The sequence below is a fragment of the Pyrus communis genome, chromosome 8, assembly GCF_041283825.1.
Source record: "Pyrus communis isolate YQ-2024b chromosome 8, ASM4128382v1, whole genome shotgun sequence".
Classification (NCBI taxonomy): domain Eukaryota; kingdom Viridiplantae; phylum Streptophyta; class Magnoliopsida; order Rosales; family Rosaceae; genus Pyrus; species Pyrus communis.
Genome location: NC_142572.1, coordinates 6,401,304 through 6,414,248, shown reverse-complemented (window position 1 = coordinate 6,414,248; position 12,945 = coordinate 6,401,304). Strand labels below are relative to the sequence as shown.

Here is a 12,945-nt window from a genome sequence, read left to right as displayed (position 1 = left end):
ACTTTTTTCCTCGTCAATGCATATTTGGTGTTCAAGTGCTTTGTTCTAGGAAACCTTTTATTATTCTTAGAATAAAAGATATCAGCTTTGTTATCACACCAAATTTGAATAGGCTTTGCAATTGAATTCATGATCTTGAGACTGTTGATGAAATTTCTCAGCCATACAGCTTGTGATGTAGCTTCATGACAAGCTACAAACTCAGCTTGCATGGTAGAAATGGTAATAGTATCTTGTTTCACACTATTTCATGACACTGCCCAATGTGAATATATAATCTAAAGTTGACTTAAGTGAATTAAGGTAGCCTGCAAAGTCTGACTCACTGTAGCCTACTAGTTCGGGTTTTGAATCCCTTTTGTATACTAGCTGGTACTCTTTTGTTCTCTGCAAGTACCTCAAAACTTTCTTGGCAGCTAACTAGTGTGCATTGCCATGATTAGATTGAAACCTTCCCAATATGCTAATATCATATGCAATATCCGGTCTGGTACATACCTGTGTATACATGAGACTCCCAATGAGAGAAGTATAAGGCTTGCTAGCCATTTCTTTCTTCTCAAAATCAGTCTTAGGGCACTGATCCTTACTGAGCTTTTGTCCCTTTGTCATGGGAACATCATAGTCATTCGAGTATTCCATGTTGAACTTTTGGAGGAACTTTTCAATGTATGCTTTCTATGATAAACCAAGTAGTCCTCTACTTCGATCCCTTGTGATCTAAATACCAAGAACAAAGGCTACCTCTCCCATATCCTTCATTTGAAAGTGTTTAGATAGAAATCTCTTGGTGTCACTTAGCAATGATGCATTATTACATGCTAACAATATGTCATCCACGTAAAGAATGAGAAGGACAAAATTCTCTCTCCTTTCTTGAATGAAACCCTCTGGTTGCTTCATGTATATCTCTTCCTCAAGGTTTCCATTCAAGAATGCAGTCTTAACATCCATTTGATGCAGAAGTAGATTGAAGTGAGCCACTAGTGCCATGACTATTCTAAACGAGCCTTTTGTGGAGACTGGGGAGAAGGTTTCATTGTAACCAATTCCTTCTTGCTGAGTATATCCCTTAGCTACAAGTTTATCTTTGTATCTCTCGATATCACCCTTGGAGTCTCTTTTAGTCTTATAAACCCACTTGCAGTATATTGGTTTGCATCCTTATGGCAGCTCAACCAACTCCCACACTTTGTTTTTATTCATGGAGTCCAACTCTGATTGCATAGCTTCTTGCCAGTGTGCATTGTTGAGACTCTTAATTGCCTTCTTGAAGCTTAGTAGATCTTTTTCTTGGCTACTAAACTCAGCCTCTTGCAAATACACAAGGAAATCATATGATATTGCAGGCTTTCTTGTATGAGTGGATCTCATGGTTTCCATGTGTATAGGCTCAAGGTTCTCTTCTTGAATGACCGGTGCATTGTTCAATTGCACAGGTTCCATTGCAATCATCTTTTCTTGTTGAACAACTTGTGTTGGTTCTGCAACTTGATTATTTTGCACTGTAATTGGCACAACTACTTCATTTGTCACAACATCATTTAGGTTTTCTTCTTGCATTGCTGTGGTTAATTGGCATAACTACTTCATTTGTCACAACATCATTTAGGTTTTCTTCTTGCATTGCTGTGGTTTCTTTATTCTAATCAAGATTTTCCTCCAATTGATCATTATTAACTTCTTCAATGAACTTGGCTCTCCTAGTTTCAATGAATCTTAAGGTATAATTTGGGCAATAAAACTTGTAGCCTTTAGTTCTTTCTGGATACCTTACAAAGAAGAATGTGATTGTTTTAGGGTCCAGCTTCTTCTCCATTGGATTGTATGCTCTTGCTTCTGTAGTGCATCCCCAAATTCTCAAGTGATTTAGCATTGGTTTTCTGTTGGTCCATAACTTGAATGGTGTCTTGCGGATAGACTTGCTAGGGACTCTATTAAGCAAATAGTTTGCAGTTTTGATTGCTTTACCCTAAAAAAAAAGTGGGTAGTTTTGAATTACTCATCATACTTCTCACCATTTCGATCAAGGTTCTATTTCTTCTTTCATTAACTCCATTTTGCTTAGGGGTACCAGGATTGGTGTATTGAGCATCAATTCTATGCTTCTGCAGAAACAATGCAAAAGGACCAGGCTGTCTTCCAGATTCACTAAATTTTCCATAATACTCTTCATCCCTATCAGACCTTACTACCTTGATTTTGCAGTTTAATTGATTCTCTACTTCTGCTTTATAGATTTTGAAAGCAGCAAAGGCACTAGACTTCTCTACCAACAAGTATACATACCCAAACCTAGAAAAGTCATCTGTTAATGTAATGAAATACTTGTAGCCATCGTGTGTTGATGTTGAAAAGGTCCACAGATGTCTGTGTGGATCAGTTTTAGCAACTTTGTACTTCTAGTTGAACCATTTTTCTTCTTGTTTATCAACTTTCCCTTAATGCAATTTGTACAAATTTTGAAATCACCATAGTTCAGTGATGGCAGAATTTGTTCCCTAGTTAATCTTTGCATTCTTTCTTTTGAAATATGCCCTAATCTCTTGTGCCATAACTTGGACGAGGTGTCATTTTTCAGTGCTCGTTTGTGCCCTATTGTGTTGACTTCACTTGTTGGTACATTGCATATAAGCTTGAACATGTCACCAACCAATACTCCATCACCAATTAAGTTGGAACTTCGAAATATTGAAAAACCATTCTCATTAATATCAAACTTAAACTTTGATACAAGCCTACTAACTAAGACTAAGTTCCTTCTCATGGAAGGTATATAAGCAACATCAACCAAATTTAGCAAAAAACCAAAAAATAACTCAAGTCTAACTACTCCAATGAACTCTACTGCAACTCTAGCTCTATTGCCCACAAACACTGACACCTTATCCTTGTTTGGCACCCTCTTACTAATGTACCCCTGCAATGAGTTTGTTACATGAATTGTAGCACTAGTATCAAGCCACCAAGTATCATAATCTCAACCAAGTTCGATTCAAAACAAACTGAACTTTTATGCACCGTACCTTTGTTTTTCTTACTTTCTTTGTTGTCCTTCCAACGTTTATACCTAGTGCATTCCTTTTTCTGATGTCTTACCTTCTTGCAGAAGAAACATTTCATTCCAACACCCTTATGAATTCTCAGATGGTTATTACCCTTATTGACCATTCATGCAGCCTTTTTGTTGTTTTTCTGTGGAAGGTTGTCTTTCTCATTGGGATGATTGACACTCTCCACTACATTGACTTGTTTTTTGCCCTTATCTTGTCAAATGTTTTGCTCTTTGTACACACAGATAGCAATCAACTTGTTCAGGTCTTATTTTTCTTTCTAAGCTATGTAAGTACTCTTCAACTGAGAGTACTCGGGAGGTAAGGAATTGAGGGCAAGATGCACTAGAAAAAGGGTCATTTGTTTTGATGTTAAGTGCATTGAGCTTTGCAGCTGCATCAACCATTGAGAGAATGTGTTATCTCACATCACCACCAAGGTATTTAGTGGTTATAAGTGTTCATGAGTGTTCCAGTTTCTGCCTTCTTGGATTCCTTGAACTTTGCTTCAATGGAGTCAAGGTATGCCTTAGCATTATTTGATTCAGTGATTGCCCCTCAAACTAGATCATACATTGATCTTTTGATTACCAGCAACACTATTCTATTAGCCTTAATCCACTTCTCATACTCATTCTTCTTTTTTGCAGTTGTATCTTCCGTAGGCTTGGCTGGTTCATTCTCTCTTAATATCCAAAACATAAAGGAAAATTGTTCAAAATTAAACCAAAAAACAAAAAGAGGGGGGGAGGGGGAGGTTCAGCCACTAGGTGGAATTCGGCCCTATTGTCTAAATTTCAAATAGAAAATAGTTTATGTCTCAGATTCTAATATTCTATAGGGGTGGTATCCTCTTGAAAATCAGAAACCTTCATCTTGGTACTCTCTATTTCATCCACTTGCATAAAGTTTGATTCAAACTTCTTACGACGAGAATGATATTTGGCTACAACCTTTAGGGGAGCTCAAAAAACATGCGTCCAATGATCCTTTTAATCACAGTGATAACACATATCCGCATCCATGGTTTCAGGTGCTTTACCCTTATTCTTGAAGTTTGGGGTTTTGGGAGAAAGGTTAGGGTGTTTTTGGGCTCGGTTTCCTCCCTTAAATGGGCGCTCTGGCCGTCTCAACCATGTTATTTTGGCGTTTTGGTAATGTGTTTCAGGCACATTAGTCGCCCCAATAGGTCAAGCTTAATAATTTTTCATCAACAACTGATTCTGCTTTTTAGCGATAAGTAAAACAAAGATCAAATCTGAAAACTTGGTGAACTTTTGAGCCCTATATTGTTGTTGTAGAACAATATTAGTAGCAGAGAATTTCAAATAGGTGTTCTCCAGGAGATCCTCTTCAGTCAAGGTCTCGTTACAGAACTTAAGAACTGACAAGATTCAACAAACTTTTGAATTATATTCATTCACAGACTTAAAGTCTTTGAAGCGCAAATGCTGCCAGTCATGTCTTGCTTCAGGAAAAAAGATGTCCTTTTGTTGATCAAAGCAATTAGCCAAAGCGACCCAGAGTGCTCGTGAATCCTCATTAGCAAGGTACTCAGTTTGTAGTGCATCATGAATGTGTCTTCGGATGAAGATCATGGCAGTGGCTTTCTTAGCTTCATTAACCAGGTTGTCCGCCTTATCTTCAATGGCAGGATGCAAATTCTTTGCAGAGAGGTAGAGCTTCACATCTTGGACCCACTTGAGGTAATTTCTTCCAGAGACCTCCAAAGCGGTAAAGTCAAGTTTGTTCAAATTTGACATGTTCCTATCACAAAATAAATGGACAAGATGTGGTTAGTGTAATGGAGAAAAAAATCTATCCATTCACATAGAGTAGAACATTTAGGTTCTAATAGACATGTATTGGTTTAAATTTTCATGAAAAAACTTCAGGTTTTCATAGGTGATGTTTTTAAGGAAAACTTCAGGTTTTCAAACAAGGCATATTTCTAGAAACTTCAGGTTTCGAAATAATTATGAAGTATGTATTGATTATCCTATAGTACGGGGTTTTAACGTTTAAAGTGATATCATGATTTAACAGTCAAAACTTTAGAGTATAAAATAGTCCAAAGCATAATAGAATAAAAAAGATGTTAAATAGATTCATTGATAATCGATTTTGGAAGTGAGAAGTCTGATGGTATTCCTCTTCATTTGAACGTGAGAGGTTTTAGGAAATCAAAGCCTGAAGCATGATTCCCTAGCTTCTAAAGCCTCCAACTTCAAGAATAAAGGCAAAGTACCCACTAACAAATAAGCGGAGATGTGTTACAGTTGTGGTTCGAAGGATCATTGGTTCTATACTTTCCAAGCTTCCGCTCAAGCTGTTGCTGAGTATCATTCGCGTCGTTAGGCCATAGAGGTTAACTTTGTTTAAGTGGATAATCCTAAAGATACCACCATGGAGATTTCCATTTTCAAGAGGTATCTGCATTGATGGAAGATTAGACTTTTTGAACATGGTCCTACACGTTGGCTGAATTCCCATAGTGACCTAATTCTTTATGTTCTTTTTGTTGAAGTTTTTGAACAATTTTTATTGTGTTGGATAATTTGTTTGGTATTGTTTTAAATTTTGGATATGATTTATGGATATTATTTCTCGAATAATAAATTAAATGAACGAAATCGAATTTTTCTTTATCATATAAACTATTCAATTAATTTATTTTTAGGTAATATTGTGGGGAAGTTAGTTGTCTAGTATATAGTTCAACCATGGACACCATCTTGCGTGAGCACATCTAATTTACTAACTTCATACCTAAAAATTCACTTTTGACAACCTTTTTGACCCATTCAACCTGATTGAGGGGCATGGCGTTGCCTATATAATGTTGTCCAATGATACTAAATTAACCATTAAAAATGCTCTTCAAACACCTTGTTATGGAAGAACACTGTAGAGCTTCAAAGATTTTTGAGATAATAATTATCACGTTGAACCCACTAAAGAAAATGGAGTTGAATTCCTTTGCATCACTTCCTATGAATATGGCTAGAAGCATATTCTATAGAAGATCGAGTGCCTTCTAAATGGCTTATATGTCACAACCATTTGCATTGTTCAGGATCACTATGTGGTCGGTGTTACCTCTGGGCTTGCATTAGAAGACATGCTTTGACATGATTGCTTGGGACATCCAAGACGTGATATGATGCTCTATATCTTCAAAGTTACTTAAAAGCATCCTTTTACCAGCAGTAAGAATATCATTCTTGGTTGCATTTCCTAAGAAGCTTGTTCGTTGGGTAAATTAAACACTCGCCCATCTACCGACAAGATCCGAAAGGATCCTCCAACCTTTCTTCAAAGGATTCAAGGGGATATTTATAGGCCTATTTAACAACCAGGTGGACCATTTTTTACTTTATGGTGTTGGTTTACGCATCGACACATTGTTCACATGTTTGCCTACTGTCCACATGTAATGATGCATTTGCGAAACTACTAGCACAAATTGTTAAGTTTAGGGCTTCCCAATCATTAGATAGCCTGGTAGACTAACAGCTAGCCAATCATATGCTCATACCTTAAAATTGGCAAACCCATTGGTTGAAAGGATTCACAACCCTGAAAGAGGAAAAACACTGCATACACTAATTCAACTAGCTTGAAACCATCGCTAACTCATCCATTCCAACGCATGAAGTTATTCTAGATTATGGAAACATTCTTGAAGAGACGAATCTACCTCTCGAGAATCGTGAGATTTCAGTCCATTATACTAAGCTTGGATGTACTTTGGAATAATGATGAGATGATAGTCGACTGAGATTTTAGTGGCTACTGATATCATGTTAATCGATGATTTTGAACCTTATTTCATTGATGAATGGCAACATAGAATTGATTGGTCAAACTGGAAACAAGCAATCTAGGTCGAACTCTATTCGCTTGTGAAATGCAAAGTGTTTTGGCCTGCAATTCATACACCTCAAAATGTGAAGCGAGATAACTACAATTGAGTTTTAGTAAGGAAGCGTAGTGAGAATAATGAAATAGTGTAATATAAAGCACGCCTCGTGGCGTAAGGCTTCTTTGAACGCCCTGGGATGAATTATGAGAAGATTTATTTCCCGTAATGAACATCATAATATGCAACTTAGAACGTGGTAGCTGTGTATCTATATAAGGATCTTGATCGAAATTTATATGAAAGTTCCTGAAGGACTTACATTGACTATATCAAATAGTTATGGACCACCCTCTCCATTAGATTGAGGTGTTTACTTTACAGATTGAAACAATTCAGGCAGATATGATATAACCGTTTAAGTTAGTATTTGATTGGTGAAGGATATTTGAATAATGAAATATGCCAATGCGTGTTCGTCACGAAGTCACATTCCGATTTTGCGATAGTTGCAATTTATGTCAATGACATGAATCTCATTGGGACTCTATACGGGACCCTTTCTATCCTACAAACAATGAGAAAAAGGTTTTGGAGCCTAAAATTCCATATTTGATTGCAATTGGCGATGTATTGTACTTAGCTTAGTGCATTAGACCGAACATCTCCTTCGCCGTTAATCTTTTGGAAAGGTATAACATCGCACCAATACGTCGACATTGGAATGGTGTTAAAGAAATTCTTTATTACCTTAAAGGTACTATGGATTTGAGCTTATTTTATCCCTATACATCTCAGAATAGATCATACCCCATTGGTCTTTGAAATGATGCTTGCCTTGTTAGTATGATGACGAAGGTTATTTACCATCGGAGACACTACAATATCTTGGAGGTTAACCAAATAGACCTTAGTTGTGACTTCTTTGAACCATGCTGAAATTCTCGCACTTCACGAAGCTACATGTGAATGCTTCTGGCTGAGAGCTGTTATTGAGCATACTACAAGCACTTGGGGACTTTCTTCCATCGTTGACGTCCCTACAACAATTTATGAAGACAACGTCACTTAAGGGTGGGTTCAAAAAATCAAAAACCGAAAAAAATCGAAAACCAAACCGAACCAAAGCCGAAAAAAATCGAACCGAAATTGCCAAACTGAACCGAACCGAATCTGGCTGGTTCGGTTTCGATTTTTGAGGTCCAGAAACAGAACCGAACCAAACCGGAAAAAAAAAATTATATATAAATACTTAAAAACATGTTGGCGTGAGGGTTTGAACGCCTTCCCTTCGGTTGGTATAATTACAACAAGCCAACTTGACCATAGGCTTTGTGTTGTTATGGTTGACTAGTAAAATATTTATAGGTTTCTAATATTTAATACTTTATAAAATTTCTTAAGACTACAAACCCTAGCCGTCACTCATTCCTCCCATTTCAGTTTTCATGTTTTCTCAGTCTCTCCCCTCCGCAGCTTTCTTCCTTTCTGTCTGCTTCCTCAGTCTCTCTCTCCCCTTCATCTTTTCCTCTAAGTCACTCTTTCTCCAGTCTTGAGTCTTCTCCTGTCCTCCTCACGGATTCCTTCTTCCAAACGATAATTTTCCCTCGCCCCTTTCGAATCGGAAGCAAAGGAGGATGGCAAAGGTAGTTCGATTACTTCAACTGGCTCTAGCGTAAAGGGAGTTCGATCTCTTCCTTATTTTAACTATTATTTTAAAAAAAAAAAGATTGATTTTTTTCATTTTGATTGATTTTAATTTAGTAAATTAGGTTAAGTTTTCTGTTTTTGGTTTTGGTGTCTAAATTAGTTTTGCTACGGTTGGGTCTTTCTTGTTTCAGCTCAAATGTCTAACCGTGTTTACTATTGTTGGTTTCTGAATTCGTTTTGGTTGATTTTAATTTGGTAAGTATTAAGCTTTTGTATAATATTGTGTAATGCAGAGATGAAGACTGAAAAGCATGAGTTAAGTTGACTTCTCAGTTAAAGTTCAAATATGTTGATTAGGGCATGTTGCAGGTTGATCTCTCATTGAGGAATGAGGATGCTCAATGCAGGGAAGCATGTGAGATTCAAGCTCCAGATGTAAAAAAAAAAAAAAATTAAAAAAAAATCATGGAAAAAACAGAACCAGACCGAAACCGAACCGAAAAAAACCAAAACCGAAAAACACTGAACTGAAAAAAACCGATTTTTTTTTTAACCGAACCGAAATTTCGGTTCAGTTTCGATTTTGGCAAAAAACCGAACCATTTCGAACCGAACCCAGCCCTAACGTCATTTGTATCGACCAGATAAAATAAGGATACATCAAAGGAGACAATACCAAGCGTATGGCTCCGAAATTCTTCTTCTCAGATTAGCAACAAGAGCATTAGAAGATTGAATTCAAATAAATTTGGTCCCAAATACCCTTGCTGATCTCTTCAAAAAGTCACTGTTGAAGTCTACTTTTCAGAAGCTTGTCAAGGAATCAGTATATGTGTAAACTGTCTGATTTGCAGTGCTTGTAGTTCTCATTTGGGAGTTTTATCAAACTTAGGGAGTATGCTGAAGTTTAGCCTCTCAAATGAGTATATTTCAATATAATCGTCTGAGTTTGACAAAAATCCCATTAAGTGTTGGGTAACTGATTTTCATGGGCTACTAGTTTTGTCCTAAGCTGTTATCTTAAAAGAGTCTTGGGCAAGAGCTGAGGCTAAATTGGCCTCACAAGAAGCTTGGGCTCCAACGAGGCCAGGCTGATTGGATGCGTTGGGAAGATTTTCTTTGCAACTTGAAGCTAGGTCTTCTTCTAGCCTAGGCTAGAAGCCGTGCAAAAACGCATAGCAATCAACATGACGCCCTCGCCGGGATAGCAAAAACGCCTTTGACGACGAGAACACCTCTCAGCCTCAAGATCTTAAGTTTTGCAGACAAGGATGCACTACTCGTTGCGACAGTCAATACAGGCCTTCTCGACATAAAGTGTTTCTGAAACTTAAAATGTTCAACGATATGATCATGCATAGATGTTCACAACCAACATAGCGTAGATCACAAAGCGGCTCCTGTCGAGTTCGTGATGAACTTAAACATGAGTTCGGTCTCCGTGGATCAAAAACTCCTCGGAGGAGCCCAAATGTCAAAAATCTCTCAGGAGGAATTCCTCCCAACTTTGAAGATTATGTAAACAACATGGGTAAGTCAAGCACAACACAAAACACAAAAACAGAAGGAAAAAGCCCAGGATGAGTTCTCTAATATAACAAAAATAACTTCAACGAATCTCAAAATGACATGCATTAAGTCGCTACGAAGATCACCTTACACATATAGTAAATCTAAGTATCCGAAAACTTAGCAACAAGGCAACATTGTCAAACAAAATCGAGAATTTCATTAAGAGAAAAGAAACGTTAAGTCTCAAAACAAAATACTACGTTCAATATAGAGCCAATATCCTACTCTCCTTCACTGACCACCAGGCAGCGTCTTGATAATATCCGAATCACCTGAAGATTATAGTAGCAAGGGACAAAGTTAGCCAAATCAGTTTTCACATCAATTAGGTTGCAAACAAATTGCTTAAAACAATAAGAAAACTATGGAGTACCTGCATCAATGATGCTAAGGCAAGACACCCGGAAATACTTTCCACATGCTGTACCGAGCTCAACGTTGTCTGAAAACATAACAAATGGTCAGCCAGATGAAAAGATAATAGTGAACAAAATAATTTCCTTTTTGACATTTTATCAAAGAAAACAAGAATTAGAATCATGTAGCATATATAAATCCTCATTATGTTAAGCAAAAGTTGTAAAAAGTGTTTCACGCATGTGAGAATGTTGAACATTATTGAGAGGAATGTGACCTGAAAGAAACTCGACTGGGCTAAGCAACAAAGTACTAATGCAACAAACCAATATTTTAGAGAACAAAGACTAAATCACACGAAAACAGAACAAGAGGTGAAAGACAGAACCGATGAACGCGCACAGAGAAATAAGACCAAGGCAATCATGCATCATGGATTAATCAACACAGTCGGACAAATTCTAACATCTAACAGCCAATACAAATCCCATAAATTTAAACCCTCTAAGCACCAGCCGTCACAGTTTCAATGAAATCGTGTGACACCAGAACCATCTTGAAAGTAGACAAGTAAGAATATCGTCAAGTACAAATCCCATGAATTTAAACCCTCTAAGCACCAGCCGTCGCAGTTTAAATGAAATCGTGTGACACCAGAACCATCTTGAAAGTAGACAAGTGAGAATAAGAATCATATCTACACCGCCCATATTCAATATCTATCGTCAAGTCAACAATGGCTGAGATTGTTGTTCATTCTTCAACCAGTGTATTTCCACCACTAATCAAACACGCTTCTTTACAATCATTTTATTTGTAACACTTCTTTACATCCATTTACGCTTTTTCGACATTATATAGTCGAGGAACTGTCATTTGATTCAGATGAACACAACCCATATCAGATTTACACAACTATTTTCCTTTTATCTATCGATCTTACTATTTCAAAATAAACAATCATGCAACATCCATATCATACATAAAAAAGTAACCCATCCATAGATTATGCTAAAAAATATGATAAATCTGATATTATTTAAAAAAAAAAAAAAAAACCCAAATATAACGGCAATAAATCACTTACTTCCATTGTAGTGGTGAACCCCAACCTTGGCGAGCATAGCATAATACTCGATCTCAGATTTCCGCAAAGGTGGGCAATTGTTGGAAATGATAATCAGCTTCCCTGCAATTTACCCAAATCACAAAACATGAAATTAAACCCCAAAAAATCACAAATCGAATGCAGAAAGTTAAAAAATAATTAGAAAGATTGGAGATTAGAAGGGATAAGAAATGGTCGTGCCTTTGGAGTTGCGGAGGGAATCGATGACGGTCTTGTAGCCGAGAGTGTATTTGCCACTCTTCATGACCAGCGCAAGCCTGGTGTTGATGCTCTCGTGGGTCTTCTTCGTCTTCTTCGGGGCCACCATTTTCTACGATTGAAGGTTCTTCGCTGCTCGGAGGCTCTCTCTCTCTCTCTCTCTGCTCTGCGGCCGAAGGTGAACGGGTTTGAAGAAGTGGGAAGGGATGGCTGCTAGGGTTTTAGTATTTGCTGCCATTGAGAGATGGGCTTGCACGTGCGAGTCACGTGAGTTGGATAGCTACATTAGGGTTTCGGTTTTTTTCTAATTACATTTTGCACCCCTATTTATTAGCATACGTAACAAGTTCGTCCTTGTTTCTGGACAAGGTGCACATCTGTCATTTGAATAACAAAAAAAGAAAATTTCTTTAGAAGAAAATGTTAACCTAACCGGAGATCAAAACGACATACGTGACATCAATCATGCGCCCATATAAGTAAAATGAGCTACTTAAGATAAATAAATATCAAACTTGTTAATTATGTGCGCGTAACTTGACACCTTCTATATTAGAATATTACTATATCATAATAAGGGTGTGCATCAAACTGACGAAACCAACCAATCCAAATTGTTGGTTTGGTTTGAATTTCATACTTTTGCTACAAACCAAAATCACACTGAACCAATCATATCTCTTTTACTTATAAGTTTTATTTATGGGAATTTTAATGAAAAGCTTTCGGTATTGTTCACTTTAACAAAAAATCATATTTTTACACTAAAAGGTCAATCATGGTACTATTCACTTTACCCTTTATTTTGTCCTTATCGTTAAAATTCAAAATTTTCAAGTCATTTTCATTAGTTTTTCCTTTATTTATTTTACACATATCAATGTATTATATATTAATTGGAGGTCTTACCACACACATATTATAATTGTAAGTGCTATGAATGATTAGAAATTTGTTTGCATTTTTTGCTTATATGAAGTTGTAACTAATAAATCATTTGCTAGAAGGATATTTTACTCAACTAAAACTTAGTCCTAGTTGATTAGATGACATTTTAATGTTCCCAAAACTTAACGTTTTGATTGAATTGAAATGTGTGGGATATGTGGACTTTTAGAAAATTA

The 12,945-nt window shown here is 36.8% G+C and overlaps 1 protein-coding gene across 1 annotated transcript; it reads right to left on the bottom strand.

Annotated features, from left to right (window-relative positions):
* Positions 1 to 10,128: 10,128 nt before the first annotated feature.
* On the bottom strand, positions 10,129 to 12,032 carry LOC137717605 (large ribosomal subunit protein eL30). Its single transcript, XM_068457020.2, has 4 exons — positions 11,804 to 12,032; positions 11,582 to 11,683; positions 10,511 to 10,579; positions 10,129 to 10,409 (listed from the first exon to the last, which is right to left on the bottom strand). Exons 1-4 carry the CDS (start codon positions 11,928 to 11,930, stop codon positions 10,369 to 10,371), a joined length of 339 nt encoding a protein of 112 aa, XP_068313121.2. The 5' UTR covers positions 11,931 to 12,032; the 3' UTR covers positions 10,129 to 10,368.
* Positions 12,033 to 12,945: the final 913 nt, after the last annotated feature.